Genomic DNA, 16402 nt, shown 5'->3' on the forward strand with positions numbered 1-16402 from the left:
AACCCTTCTCATCGTCCTGGTTTGCTCCAGCTGATTCCCTGGATTCATAAGGATGTCAAGACTTGTCCTTCGACTCCTGCCTTGTCTCATGAACCTCTGGAAAGGCGCGGTGTCGTCGCCGGTTTGGGTTCAGCTCCAGGATCCCCTCCACCCCTGTGTATTTACACCAACACCGCAATGCCACGCATATCAACCAGCTCCCTCATTTGCCAAACGTGTATCGCCATCATGCTAAGAATCGAGACTGTTATCAAAGCGCTCCGGGCCTGGGCTCCTCCCTCGTCCCGTTGGCCGAGAGCGCGCGATCTCCGAGCCGAAGCGAACCACACTGATTCTCTTATTTCCCAGCACCACTGTTACTGACACTTCAGTAACTGAGTTTAATGCCATTTGAACAAGCTGGTGGTTTAGCATGCACTGGTAAAGGGGGACTGATGTGGTCTTGACACACACACACACACACACACACACACACACAGCCCGTATTAAACTGCTCACATGAGCTCTACTGTATGCATGGCTTCTGAAAACCATGTTTAATTACATTGGCACTAATTGTATTTGCCCTGTGTTTGAAGTAAAAGGTGAGTATTACAAACCTAGCTGTAAAACTACTGATCAGTCGACTGAACCCTATGGTTGTCTCTGTTGCGTTTCCAAAGCTACAGCTTTAATAGATGCTGAATGGACCTGGAGGTTTTTGTCTTGGCGTCCTTACTGAGCTTTGTTTGTTCTGATTGCCTTTTTCTTTTCTTTTACGCTAGTATAATGGGGTTATTTCTTTTTGTGATCACTGAAGAATATAATTATAGCACAGTATCAAATAAAATAAAATAATAAATTTGACCCAAACAAATTGACCTTTAAAATGGCTGTTATTCTGGTGTACTTTGTCAATTTATAGTCAAACTCACACTAAAATATATGCGTGTTGTATATATTAAAAAAAGAAGCTAAATGGGTGAATGTCGGAAAACCTTGCAATAACTTGTCATGTTTGTCTCCAAAGTCAAAAGGAAAAAAAATAAATTATATTTTGTATAAAAATGTTTTAGTACCGTATATTACAGTAATGAGTCGGAATGTTTTGTGCGTTACAGTGAGTTGTCGTTACTGTAATGCAAAAAAGATTCTGATGCATCATATGTTTGGACTCATTTCACAAACAAAAAATTATTCAGAATCATTACCGTAATGCTGAAATATCGACTCGATGGCAATATGCAAAAATCTTGCTATTGCTAGTCAGATGCATTACAGTAATGATAATGAAATATTTTTTTATATGATTTAAATATTTACTTGTGTGCTTGATTTTAATGAAAAAACTAACATTAAGGTTTTTTCTGTTCTTTTTTTTTTTTGTTCTTTTGATTTGGTGAAAAACAAAACCTGAGCTGTATATGTTCTTGACGGGTTTGATGAAATCCACCCAGATATCGACGCAGCATTGCTTTTTGGGAAACAGTGCTTCAATGCAACCGTATCTGCCTGAATGCATTTTAAAGCATTTCCTGGCTAATGTATTTATTCTCAACCTAAAACCAGCAGAAATCCTTCATTTTGAGATCCTTTTATGTTCCTTTCCATCATTGTGGATGTTAAATCATATTCACATGCCCTTCCCTTGACTGAATGATAAGTTAAATTCTTGCAATATCTCAAACACAGTGCTTGACACACTGAACAAAAAGCACATTCATTCATTGGTTGTCTATTTTTAATGAAAGCCTGAGTTTTGTCCTTCAATGTCCCATCAGTTATTGACATGGATTGCACACATATCTCAAATCTCAAATATAGTTTGATCCTAATTTTGTACATTCTCGAGCACAAATGCTTAAACAAGTGCTTTTTGATCGTTGAACTTTCTCCGTTTGTATTTTGTGTAATTTGGCCATTTATGTGTCAATTTTATTCCTCAATATTTGTTTTGTTTTTTCTGTTTCTTTTCTTAAATAGATGTGCATGTTGTTCAAATGAAAATGTGCATATTTGTCATCATTAAAATGTTGGTACAAATTTGTTCTTTGCAATTGTTTTTATGTAATAATAATAAAAAATAAAAAAATATATATATATATATATATATATATATATAATATAACCCCCTTAGATATGCACAATTACTCTAGTAAACTACCAATACTGTCATCAAAGTGAAAAAAATAAAATGAAAGTATCTTATACTATATTAAAAACCCAGTCACACCAACAACGATAACTGTAACGATACATAAATTAGCGTCCAAACTAACGGACGACGACGTTATCTGTATTCAAATTATAATGTCTTAAAATCCTTGCTTCTGATTGGCTGTCCATGTTTTATCGTTCATCAGCTAAAAAAAAATAAAAGGTTTTATGTCTCCCCACTCTGTTGTTACAGCTGTGGTGTGAATTAAACTATCCTTGCTGAATTATAACGATTATCGCTAGATATCGTCCTTTGCGTAAATGACCCTTAAAGGTCCTTCCAAAAATTAAAGTTTTGTCATTTTAAGTTGTTTCAAACCTGCATGAGTTTCTTTCTTCTGTTGAACACAAAAGAAGATATTTCGATGAATGTCAGTAACCAGACAGTTGACGGACCCCATTGTATATATATATTTTTTCTACTATGGAAGTTAATGGATACCCGTCAACTGTTTGATTACCGGCATTCTTCAAAATATCTTCTTTTGTGTTCAACAGAAGAAAGAAACTCATGCAGGTTTAACTTAAGGGTGAGTCAATATGACAATTTAAAAAAAAATTGGGTGAACTATCCCTTTAAATGCAGTGCGTACTTACAATAATCGGCACGTTATCTTCTGTTTGTACGCACGTTAAAAAATGGTTATCGTTATTAAATCTTTCCTGGTGTGAATGGATCTTTACACTGACAGAGCCCACCACATAATATTGACTTTACAGTAGTAGTAACAATAATTAAAGTAACTATTTCAGCAGAAAATAGTGACCATTGTGATTTTTGAAAGGATATTCAAATATATAAAGTTTTCTCGGAAAACGTATAGCAAGAGCTCTTAAGTTTAAAGTTTCCACTTGTCGGTTCAACTAAATGTATGTCAGAAATAGACCATTAGATGGCAGTATTTCACAATAAATAAACATACAAGCAACGAAGACAGACTTGATCCATACAGTAAAAATAACTGGAAAGAAGGTAAAGTTTTAAAACAATAGGCTACATATTAAAAACTACAAATAAAGCATCTGCGTGACCGATGCCCATCAATTCTTTTAAAGATCAGAACGACATGTTTGTCTTTTCACTTTGAGTAATAGTGGGTGTGAACCTTTTCCTCAAACGTGGATCCTGGAGAGCTTTGATAGTTTCCCGAAACCAAAGTCAGTGTGTTTACTCAGCGGATTTTCACAAGCAAAGGCTTATATGATATCGAGGTAATCTGAAGCATAATCTTTGATGCTGCAACGAAATTGTGTATTATGTGGTGGAGTGTGTGTCAGAGAGGACTTGGAAGGAGGGGGAGTGAGGATTGGATTCGCTGGCCTGTTTCTGGCTGTGTCTCAAATGGGCAAATGTTACTTACGTACGTTTTCTGAGACTCAACGTCGTGGTCCTCCTCTAGATGGCGCTCGACGGCTCAAACAACCCAATCTGCCATTGTGCCGCATTCGCATCTCAATACCGTTTTAGTCTTACTGAACTCATATGTGCACTAAAAAACATAATTATGTAAGTATACTACATTCAAGGATTGACACCTGCCATACAGGTAGATGAAAATCCGCCCCACAATCTTTAAAGAACAATCTCATCCACTATCCTCAAACGACTGTGATTGGTCTATCCCGAACAGCGCTGAGCAAAGTAACAGCTACCACGTGACATCGTTGATCGCTAAACGCTGAATTGTTTAAAAAGTATACTGAGAAAATTTAATTTGCACCGCGAAACGTGGATAATATAATATTAGTAATTATTATTTGTTATAATTAAATATGCTGTGAGCCGTTTTCCAAATAACAACACGCCCTCTCTACAACGCCCCGCCCTTACAATGAAACCCAAACTCATATTGATTGACAGGTAAAGCGTTTTCTGATTGGCTAAAACTAAGCCCCGCCCGTTATGTAATGGACCGTTACATACGACTCGCCATTCTACCCAATTATTCCGTTTCTTTTCTTCAGGACGAAACTCACGGGCGAATATACAGTCTAGATAGGTCACGCACTTGTGTTTTAAGACACTGCCTGTCTTTGCTCTTCATTTACACTCATCAGCGCAGTCCAACTCGCTAATTCTGGAGGAGCTACACCTATTAAAAAAATCATTTCTAGCGCTTCACGTCCAACTGACACGAGCATATCAGACGTAATCGCTCATATGTGGAGCACATTTGGGGATTCTTGAGTGATTTGAGCAGAAGTTTGAGCTGTTATTGGTTTTACAGGAGCTAATGTTAGCCTGCTAGCTCTTAATCTGTTTATTAACCTCATCAAATCAACATGAAGATCACTGTGGATTTTGAGGAATGTCTCAAGGACTCACCTAGATTCAGGTGAGAAAGACCTTTACATGTATACTCATTTAATATTCATGATTATTATATCATGAATGTGTTTTTTTTTTCTTTTTTTTTTTAGTTGAAAGAATTTGTGACTTGGTGAACTTTAGATTTAATCTATAAAATACAACGCAAACATACACACTTAAAGAATAACGTTTAACGTATTGATTTAGATTGGAGATATTTTATGCTGTCAATGGCTGATTTGATCAAAACATGTCTTGGGTGTCTCAGATTTGGTCGTGTGTGTTATTTGAGTTGACACTCATGAAGTGGACAGACAACTTAAACATTAACACATATTCACATGTTTACATAATGCAATGAAATTCACGACTTATCAGCCTTTGCACTTTGAGCAAGACATTTAAAGAGACAGTTCAACCAAATAAAAAAAAATGCATAATGAATGAAAATGAATAAATTATAACAATAATTTATTCACTTCCAAGTTGCTCAAAACCTTTTTTTTTTCTTTTGTGGGAAACAAAAAGATATGTTTAGCAGAATGTTTAATGTCTTTTTTCCCCCGTCTACTAAAAGCTGATGAGGACTGGAGCTGTCAAGGTCTAAAAACGACAAAAAGCACATAAGAAACAGTCCATATAACTAGTGTACTATCGCAAAAGTGTGATACGGTGTTTCAGAAGACTTGAAATACCATACACAAGTTATATCGGCAACTTTTAATACTTTTATTGTGCTTTTTTGTTGTTTTTCGTAACTTGGCGGCCTTGACAGTCTTTATTCACTGCCGTTGAACGGAAAAGAGCAATGCGAACATACTTTGGAAAGACGTGAGGATAAGAAAAACAAAGTATGTAATTTTAGCCTCTATTCCAGAAACACTAAACCTGTTAGTGAACTCAGCCAAATGACTAAAGCTAATTACGAAACCATAAGTCCTGATATCTAGTCTCTCTGTAAGCGTTGAGGGATTATTTCATCCCCTCCTCCTCTCTCATAACAACATCCTCTCAGAAACAAGGAGCAGATGTTCGTGAGGAAAAACATGGAAAACGTTGGACATTTTTAATGTCTGCATTTCTGCCACAGTTTACGCTGGATTCAGGGTTTGGAAAACCACTAGCCGGTTGTTTAAAGATTGTTTAAATTGACACTCTGTTAAAGATTGTGATCATACAGGAGAAAATCCCCTAAAGTTATGAATTATCATAACACTGACTGCATCATTTTCATGGTTTACATAGTGATAATATAGCTATATCTTCTCCTAGCCGTGATCCGAAGGTTATCTTGCAGGGCGGGAGTCATTATTTCTCACAGTACACTTGCACATTTATAGGCGAGGTGTTGTTTTGTTTTTAGCAAATGCATTTCACTTCAGCATTGCAACTTCTCTTTTCATCTCAGACCGAATGAGCCGTTTGTGTAGCGCCGCGCGATAAACCACTGAACTTGTGAAGCAAATACATACCTTTAATTGTAAGCTAGGCTAGATGTGGCTTCGATTGCTTAAAGAACAGATTTAAAGACACATGGATTGGCTCAGATGTTTGTTTTAGCCATCTCAAGGCAACACAACTATAGTTAGCGGTGTTTGTAAAGGCAACAAATGTGTGCTATTGGTTTTCTAAGCAGATTTGCAATTTTACTTGGTGGATAATGCGGGCAAACTACTATATGATACTCTAATCTGCAGATATAGACACTTGTGGGTGGACTCTTTAGACTTGAAGCAACTATAAAACAGTGAATTCATAAAACTCTTGGGACTGCATTAAAACACTAGTTAAAATGGAGTTAAAATGGCAGGGTGGTAAAACCCCTAATCATAAATAACATGTATTATTATTTATTTGGGGAAAAATGGTTAATGAGCATTGAAGCCGTCTTGTTAAAAGATGATGAAAATAGAGAAGACATGGATAGACCTTCATGACTGTGTGTCAAGGTCAATAAATCTCTTACAATATTACATAATTTGACCTTTTTGTGAAAAGACAATGTTGGTTTAGGTTGTAAAACGTCATGTGGTACAACTTTATTGATATTGTGGCCTTATATTATATATAATAAAGCCACTACATCAATAAAAAAAAAACACAGTGTTTAATTCTTTAAAAAAAATAACCAACATTTCCCTCTTTATTTTGGAGTCTTGGACGTGTTATTTGTCGATGCCACTCTAGTGTTGTTAGTGTTGAGAATGACCAGTGCCTTTTAGAGTTTACAAGGTGCAGATTTTCTTCCTTTATCTTAGTTACTGTAAAGAGTTGGCAAGGGTTTGCCGACAAAACTCCCTCCATGTAATCTCATTACGTGGCGCTATTGGTTTTCTAAAAACAATCCGAGGTTTACCTCATTGGGAACTCCCCTCCCCCTCTGTTTCATCCCAGATTGTTTCCCAACAATTGCAGGAAGAGTTCCACAACAGAGGGGCCGGCCCGAGCGTCACAGCGTGAGATATATATACAGCCTTACAGCCGCTCGACTCTTACAGGTTCATCCCAGTGAGGGATTTCTAATGGTTTCCCAGTTTTAGAGCTTTCCCATGTTTCCCCAGAGACTGGCGTTGAGCCAACTAAAGACTCGTCTTGAGATCCTTCATTGCCTCTTGGTTGAAAGACAGCGTTTCCATTCTAAACATCTCTGAAGGTGGCCTTGATTCCTCCATTGAATCCAGCTGGATAAACACACCCTCATCCACTCTTTAGGAATAGCCGTGCGTTTTATGATGAATGTTGAGAGGTCTGATGTGGTTTCCTGCTGCTGGGTTGTTTAGTCCTCTACATTGGCTCTTGGTCTTTGATGTTGGTTCTTTTATTAATGTGGTTGCACATCACTGATGAGGATATCCAGACACCAAACAATCCCATGAATACCCATCACGAACTGGAAAAATCCAAAGAAACTTTACTTTTCACAAAATAAATGAAGCTTGTTTTAGGGCCACTGAGATGTTTTGCTCTGTGATATCCTGTAACTTTTTTATTGTTTTGTTAAAACGCTAAGCTAAATCGTCAAAGCAATGCAGGAAAACCATTAGCCAGAGTTTTACGATTTACATTTCATTTCACGACATTATAACTGATGTAATTGAAGACTGTAATATGGATAACTACTTATTTTCAAATATGATAAAAGTTTGTTGTTTGAGGAAAAGATTTGTCTTATTATTGACTCTCACTATGAGGCAAAACCAATTAAAACACAATATATCAGATAATTTGTCCTTTATATGACAAGGCAAGTTGTAAAATATCGTGACTCCCCTTAAAACACAATGATATTTATGAACTAGACGTGTAAATTTTCTTTAAAAAAACGTGGGTGGAAGGATTTTTAGGTGGCAAAATTTGTACAGAAGGAAGAAAAGTAATAGTGATGCTTCGCCTCACAAGATCTACTAATTAAAAAAAAAAGTATATATATCTTATATACTTAAACCCACCCATATTATTGGTTTCTAGCCAAATAATCCAAATCAAAACCAATAAAAAGGGGATTAGGGATCAGATTATGATTGAAATCAATTGTTTTCTTCCCATTTTATACTTAAAACCACCCATATTATTGGTTTCTAGCCAAATAATCCAAATCAAAACCAATAAAAAGGGAATTAGGGATCAGATTATGATTGAAATCAATTGTTTTCTTCCCATTTTATACTTAAAACCACCCATGTTATTGGTTTCTAGCCAAATAATCAAAATCAAAACCAATAAAAAAGGGGATTAGGGATCAGATTATGATTGAAATCAATTGTTTTCTTCCCATTTTATACTTAAAACCACCCATATTATTGGTTTCTAGCCAAATAATCCAAATCAAAACCAATAAAAAAGGGGATTAGGGATCAGATTATGATTGAAATAAATTGTTTTCTTCCCATTTTATACTTAAAACCACCCATATTATTGGTTTCTAGCCAAATAATCCAAATCAAAACCAATAAAAAAGGGGATTAGGGATCAGATTATGATTGAAATCAATTGTTTTCTTCCCATTTTATACTTAAAACCACCCATATTATTGGTTTCTAGCCAAATAATCAAAATCAAAACCAATAAAAAGGGAATTAGGGATCAGATTATGATTGAAATCAATTGTTTTCTTCCCATTTTAAACTTAAAACCACCCATATTATTGGTTTCTAGCCAAATAATCCAAATCAAAACCAATAAAAAGAGGATTAGGGATCAGATTATGATTGAAATCAATTGTTTTCTTCCCATTTTATACTTAAAACCACCCATATTATTGGTTTCTAGCCAAATAATCCAAATCAAAACCAATAAAAAGGGGATTAGGGATCAGATTATGATTGAAATCAATTGTTTTCTTCCCATTTTTTCACTTCTAATTTCTGTTTGTATCCCTTGTCGTGGAAATGTTTTTTAAAGTATAGCAGGATCAGTTTCTTCAGTTCAGTTTGGGACTCATGTAAGATTTTTAAGAAATTACTTTTTTTGGACGGTTTAGTTGGTGTCGTGGCATTTGCTGGGCGATGGGATAACATCTGGGCAGGTAGTTAATCATGATAGAGCCAGATGTTTGATGTGTGATTGAATGGGACCGTTTCTGCCGCACCTTCCCCCTCTGATTACTCACACAGTCTCTGGATCGGCTCCAGGTTTCAGTCTATGAGGCAATGGCCTAGATTTCATTAGCAGCAGCCCACTTCCCCCGTGTCAGCACTTTCCCAACAGGCTGCTCCAGCCACAGTTGTTTTGGGAAAATCTCTAGGACGAAAACAAGGAGCAGACGTTCTGTCAGGAAGATGTGCTTCAGAATTGTTACTCTACTGATGAACTATAACCTAGAGCTCTTTATCATTACAAGATAACGCAGAGTTACAGGAAGACAACTGTTTAAAATAGATTGCATACACAAGTCATGGTGTCTAAGGGGTTTAGTTTAGGTCGTGTGTGTGGCGTTATAAAGAACAGAGGTGAAGTTCTGGGGCCTCGTGTGTAAAATATTGTGTGGGTTTTGTTCTAAGTTTTCCAACTTATAAAACTGTACACACCCCCACCTTAGTGACGTTCGCATTTAATGGAAGATTTTATGTCCTATCATGTCTGCTTCCAGTTATAACCAATTTACATAATGTATTGTTTGCCTAAATTACCAACATTTCCAAACATTTTAAGCCAAATTGACTGGGAAAAATGTCCCAATTATCGTGAAATAACCTAAAAGATCAGTCATATTCCACAATCAGGGTGAAAAATTAATTTGTGTCCATTTAGGTTACAAAACATTGCTAAAATATAATGGTGTAACTAGTACGTAGTTATACATTTATTATAAATTAAATTAAATATATATAGTTAATGTATTTTGAATAATATTAGGGATTCACTAATATTGGCTTATTTTGATAAGCCCATAATTTTCATGTTATGACTTATGGCTGATAGTTAAATTCTTTTGTTTTATCTAAATCAATTGAAAATCAAACGCTAAAAACTAGATTAAATCATTTTAAATGCTAAAAGGGCACATGATCCTTCAGAAATCATTCACATAAGCTCCCTTAATTCAACTTTGAAAATAGGAGAAATGCACAATTAAATATTCAATATCGTCCGATAAAGATAAATGTTACAGTTATATCGTGCATTTGAAACTATATGATCATATAGTGTTAAGGAATGGATAAAATTTTAAAGGCAGGGAAGGCAATTTCATAGAGGCTAGCAATAGCGAGTTAGCTTTGAAAGCCTCAGATCCCACCCTCCCTTCAGAGCATCTCCAAAGCCACGCCTCCTCCAAAACACATGAACACACACAGCAAAGCGTCACGACACGAGAGACGGCGTTAAACTACCTCATGTCTCAAAGCACATAACATTACAATACCAATGAACATAAACAACGTGCAGAGCTCTTACTCGCACCACCTGACTGCTGCAGATTCATTTCGGCATTGATAGCGTTGCCATTGAAACGCATAAATCCGAGTCTGAGGGCGTGAACAGCTCCGGCTAGAGCGCCACGGCTTGCCGTCTCATAATCACAGTTACACATGGCGTAAACACGTTGTTCTGGGTCTGTTTTGTTTGTGCTGCTCAGTGACTGACGTCTGTCTACAACTCTGCATAGCCTCAAGAAACGCGCTGATACACATGTTGAAAATACACACGTTGACAGGCAGGAAGGATATCGGCCCGAATGCAATGATTGGAAGAACGTTTATTGTTCCTGAGACTTCCACATATGATATATGTGCATGTTTTAATATTTAGACCACTTCTATTATTGATTGCTATCAGGATTCAACCATTATAGCAAAAAAGAGATTATGAGAAACGATCGCCATGGGTTCTTGCGTAACTCTTCGTTGACGTCACACCTAGTCTTGGAAGTGCCATTTTTAAAATGAGATTTGACAATCATGATCTGAAAGTGGTTGTGGTTGCGCATTCATGAACATGTGCTTCTGTTCCTCTTATTGGGAACCAGTCTTATTTGGCAATCAGTTATGAGAGGTATTTTGTAAAATGATTTCTCTAAAAATATACATATTAAGGACGCAAATTGTTGACGGTCTCATCCTTCTACTGACGATCAGCATCCTGGACCTCGACTACACATTTACATTTCAGAGATGGTTTTCTCTAAGGCATGTCTTCCTCGTGCTTATTCAGGAATTTAGATTGACTGAAACATCTCGGCAATGAGGTCACATGGAAATGTGGACAGAAAAACAGGAGTGAAACCGCACAGATCATGTCTTCTCGCAGTTCTGCTGTGGTCGTGACAAAATGATGTCGAGCCAACTTTATACAATAAGCAGCTGCACACTAATAAACAGCAAAGGAAAACAAATTATGTAAACTTCATCAAATATTACACAAATTATGCTGTAAAGCAGCTCAAGTCAGTTCAGTGTAGTGTAACTTGTATCTAAATTTGATCTAAACCTTGAAAAATATTGATATTCGATACCATTTCCGATATCATGGGGGAATATACATCCAGCTCAACGGTAAACACAAACGACAAGCTAACAGGTTAGCATAATGCTAACGACACTGTGTGCTAGTTATAGCAGTTTAAATAAAAAAAGCAAGCAATGTCAGATTAATTGAATAGATAATATCAGATATATGATAATATTGAAGTTATTCAGCGATTTAAACCGCAAAGAAAAGAGATTGAGAACAAAGCTAGGCAGAGTCACAGTTGCAGACAGGAAGCAGAACAAGCTGTTTTAGATCAAACTAGAGCTGTGTGTTCATTGAAGTACATATTGCATTCGTTTATTGGCTAATCAACAGAATCTGGCTGTTTCCTTTTGCTGGTGGCCATTCTGTTTTCATGCTAATATGCCTAGGGATCATATTTTACTTTTACTATTGTAGCTTTTAGTTCGGTCCTGAAGGTCACTTATAGTGTTAGTCATGTGTTAGTCATGTGCTTCTATTTAAAGCAGCTGCACACTAATAAACAGGAAAGGAAAACAATAAATTGCAAAATTTGGAGACAATTCAGCCTGGCCTGTGTGTCATTTCTTCTGTGACTGAAGTTTTGTTGTGTCCTCAACAGGGCGACGATCGAGGAGGTGGAGGGAGACGTCTGTGAGCTGGAGTCCAAACTAGACAAGGTATTTCTCAGAGCGGTGGTCAGCTGATGCCAGTGTGTAGAGAACATGGCCTGCGTTTCCTACTGAACTTAGTTATTCCAAATTTTATATGCATGCAGTGTAACATTCTGAGTGAGACTTTCCACTTTTGCTTTACTGTCATCAGCACTCAAACTGACGTGAAGCTGATGAACAGCACGATGTGAAAACATCTGTTCCGATGTCCGGATATCAGTCTAGTGTGCAAACTTGTTTCCGCCACGGAATAAAACAATTTAAAAGATAATTACAACTTTTTTTTCTCAGAATTGTGAGTTTATATTTTACAATTGCGACTTTATTGGGCAAAAAAATTGATTTTTAAAAAAATTGTTTTTTTTAAATGTGGTTGATTCAAAATGGATTCTCAAAGGCCACAAATCGATTTTTTTCCATATTTATTTCTCGATCACCCAAAAGCCAGTATTAGCACTGTTTATAGCCTTGCAGTCTCCATGTTGCAGCTAATGCTGTGAGATTATGTGTGTTTTATCTTAAACATAAAATAACCTGATCCTGATTGATCAAGGCATGCGACTGTTCTGACTTATCAATTTTCAACATCATTTTTTCATCTTGCATCAAAATCCTGCCTATTCATTGTATGCATTTGAAAGTTGGGTTTTAATATACCCAAGTGTACCCAAAATAAAAAGAGTTTAACATACAGGTTTGTGGCTCTTAATTTCTTTTTATTAATTAACCACTCGTAAACTTATGTTCAGTGTCCTTTTTTTATAAATATAGGATTTGTATCGAATCTATATTCATTGAGTCGAATCGGGAATCGAAATCGAATTTATAATCGAAATCAAATCGAGAATCGAATTGGAACATCTGAATCGATACCCAGCCCTACTTTATATCATGCAATTCTGACTTAATATTTCCCAATTGTCTGTTATAAACTCGTAATTGTCTGTTATAAAGTCGTAATTGTGTGTTAAAAACTCGTAATTGTGTGTTATAAACTCGTAATTGTGTGTTATAAAATCGTAATTGTCTGTTATAAACTCGTAATTGTCTGTTATAAAGTCGTAATTGTGTGTTATAAACTCGTAATTGTGTGTTATAAACTCGGAATTGTCTGTTATAAACTCGTAATTGTCTGTTATAAACTCGTAATTGTCTGTTATAAAGTCGTAATTGTGTGTTAAAAACTCGTAATTGTGTGTTATAAACTCGTAATTGTCTGTTATAAACTCGTAATTGTGTGTTATAAACTCGTAATTGTCTGTTATAAACTCGTAATTGTCTGTTATAAACTCGTAATTGTGTTATAAACTCGTAATTGTCTGTTATAAACTCGTAATTGTGTGTTATAAACTCGTAATTGTCTGTTATAAACTCGTAATTGTCTGTTATAAACTCGTAATTGTGTGTTATAAACTCGTAATTGTGTGTTATAAAGTTGTAATTGTCTGTTATAAAGTTGTAATTGTCTGTTATAAACTCGTAATTGTGTGTTATAAAGTCGTAATTGTGTGTTATAAACTCGGAATTGTGTGTTATAAACTCGGAATTGTGTGTTATAAACTCGTAATTGTCTGTTATAAACTCGTAATTGTCTGTTATAAAGTCGTAATTGTGTGTTATAAACTCGGAATTGTCTGTTATAAACTCGGAATAAAGTCGTAATTGTGTGTTATAAACTCGTAATTGTGTGTTAAACTAGGAATTGTGTGTTTAAAAACTCGTAATTGTCTGTTATAAAGTCGTAATTGTGTGTTATAAAGTCGTAATTGTGTGTTATAAACTCGTAATTGTGTGTTATAAACTCGTAATTGTGTGTTATAAACTCGTAATTGTCTGTTATAAACTCGTAATTGTGTGTTATAAACTCGTAATTGTGTGTCATAAACTCGTAATTGTGTGTTATAAACTCGTAATTGTGTGTTATAAACTCGTAATTGTCTGTTATAAACTCGTAATTGTGTGTTATAAACTCGTAATTGTGTGTTATAAACTCGTAATTGTGTGTTATAAACTCGTAATTGTGTGTTATAAACTCGTAATTGTGTGTTATAAACTCGTAATTGTGTGTTATAAACTCGTAATTGTGTGTTATAAACTCGTAATTGTCTGTTATAAACTCGTAATTGTGTGTTATAAACTCGTAATTGTGTGTTATAAACTCGTAATTGTGTGTCAAACTCGTAATTGTCTGTTATAAAGTCGTAATTGTGTTATAAACTCGTAATTGTGTGTTATAAACTCGTAATTGTCTGTTATAAACTCGTAATTGTCTGTTATAAACTCGTAATTGTGTGTTATAAAGTTGTAATTGTGTGTTATAAAGTTGTAATTGTCTGTTATAAAGTTGTAATTGTGTGTTATAAAGTCGTAATTGTGTGTTATAAAGTCGTAATTGTGTGTTATAAACTCGGAATTGTGTGTTATAAACTCGTAATTGTGTGTTATAAACTCGTAATTGTCTGTTATAAACTCGTAATTGTCTGTTATAAACTCGTAATTGTGTGTTATAAAGTCGTAATTGTGTGTTATAAACTCGAAATTGTCTGTTATAAACTCGGAATAAAGTCGTAATTGTGTGTTATAAACTCGTAATTGTGTGTTAAACTAGGAATTGTGTGTTTAAAAACTCGTAATTGTCTGTTATAAAGTCGTAATTGTGTGTTATAAACTCGTAATTGTCTGTTATAAAGTCGTAATTGTGTGTTATAAACTCGTAATTGTCTGTTATAAAGTCGTAATTGTGTGTTATAAACTCGTAATTGTGTGTTATAAACTCGTAATTGTGTGTTATAAACTTGTAATTGTGTGTTAAAACCTCGGAATTGTGTGTTAAAAACTCGGAATTGTGTGTTTAAAAACTCGGAATTGTGTGTTATAAACTCGGAATTGTCTGTTATAAAGTCGTACTTGTCTGTTATAAAGTCGTAATTGTGTGTTATAAAGTCGTAATTGTGTGTTATAAAGTCGTAATTGTGTGTTATAAACTCGGAATTGTGTGTTAAAAACTCGGAATTGTGTGTTAGAAACTCGGAATTGTGTGTTATAAACTCGTAATTGTGTGTTAGAACCTCGGAATTGTGTGTTATAAACTCGGAATTGTGTGTTAAAAACTCGGAATTGTGTGTTAGAAACTCGGAATTGTGTGTTATAAACTCGGAATTGTGTGTTATAAACTCGTAATTGTGTGTTAGAACCTCGGAATTGTGTGTTATAAACTCGTAATTGTGTGTTAGAACCTCGGAATTGTGTGTTATAAAGTCGTAATTGTGTGTTATAAAGTCGTAATTGTGTGTTATAAACTCGGAATTGTGTGTTAAAAACTCGGAATTGTGTGTTATAAACTCGGAATTGTGTGTTAAAAACTCGGAATTGTGTGTTATAAACTCGGAATTGTGTGTTATAAACTCGGAATTGTGTGTCATAAACTCGTAATTGTGTGTTAGAACCTCGGAATTGTGTGTTATAAACTCGGAATTGTGTGTTAAAAACTCGGAATTGTGTGTTATAAACTCGTAATTGTGTGTTATAAACTCGGAATTGTGTGTTATAAACTCGTAATTGTGTGTTAGAACCTCGGAATTGTGTGTTATAAACTCGTAATTGTGTGTTAGAACCTCGGAATTGTGTGTTATAAAGTCGTAATTGTGTGTTATAAACTCGGAACTCGGAATTGTGTGTTAAAAACCCGGAATTGTGTGTTATAAACTCAGAATTGTGTGTTAAAATCTCGTAATTGTGTGTTATAAACTCGGAACTCGGAATTGTGTGTTATAAACCCGGAATTGTATGTTATAAAGTCGGAATTACGAGATATAAACTCACAATTCTGAGGGAAAAACGTCAGAATTGCAAGTTTATTTCTCGCAATTGCGACTTTATATCACGCAATTCTGAGATAAAAAGTCAGAATTGTGAAATAAAAAAGTTGCAATAACTTTTATTTTTTATTCTGTGGCGGAAACAAGCTTCCATAGTCTAGTGCTAGTTTGGATCTGAGGGAAACAGAAACATTAAATCCTATTAAATCCTAAAATCCTAGTTCCAGCTGAGAGCCTGTAGTCCAGCTGTAGTCCCCGTCGAGTGCTGTACAGCAGGAGCGAGCGGCTCATTGTCGGGTCAGATGTCAGACCCACCCAGAGCCGTTGGGCCGCTCACTTCCTCTCTCTGTCTCTCTCTCTCTCTCTCTCTCTCTCTCTCTCTGAGGAAGGATATGAGCTCTGAAGGAGGAGCTGATGCTGAAGCTTTTCTTAAAGTCAACTCTAATGTGTCTGTGCGTGCGACACGTGTAATA

General features: G+C 35.5%; 2 protein-coding genes across 3 annotated transcripts in view; both read left to right on the forward strand.

Moving 5' to 3' along the window:
- ppp1r2 (protein phosphatase 1, regulatory (inhibitor) subunit 2) overlaps positions 1 to 2022 on the forward strand; it is a 30054-nt gene extending 28032 nt beyond the window's left edge. The window contains exon 6 of the mRNA XM_084417868.1: positions 31 to 2022. Coding sequence (XP_084273994.1) covers positions 31 to 50 — 20 coding nt within the window. The 3' untranslated portion in view covers positions 51 to 2022. The remainder of the gene's footprint in view (positions 1 to 30) is intronic.
- A 2142-nt stretch (positions 2023 to 4164) lies between these two features.
- Positions 4165 to 16402, forward strand: part of LOC311294682 (arf-GAP with coiled-coil, ANK repeat and PH domain-containing protein 2) — a 46295-nt gene continuing 34057 nt past the window's right edge. For both annotated transcript variants that reach the window (XM_084415683.1, XM_084415682.1), the window contains exons 1-2: positions 4165 to 4532; positions 12060 to 12117. In XM_084415683.1, coding sequence (XP_084271809.1) covers positions 4480 to 4532; positions 12060 to 12117 — 111 coding nt within the window. In that variant the 5' untranslated portion in view covers positions 4165 to 4479. The remainder of the gene's footprint in view (positions 4533 to 12059; positions 12118 to 16402) is intronic.

Source organism: Rutilus rutilus (genome assembly GCF_951802725.1).
Source record: "Rutilus rutilus genome assembly, chromosome: 8".
In the NCBI taxonomy this organism is placed as follows: domain Eukaryota; kingdom Metazoa; phylum Chordata; class Actinopteri; order Cypriniformes; family Leuciscidae; genus Rutilus; species Rutilus rutilus.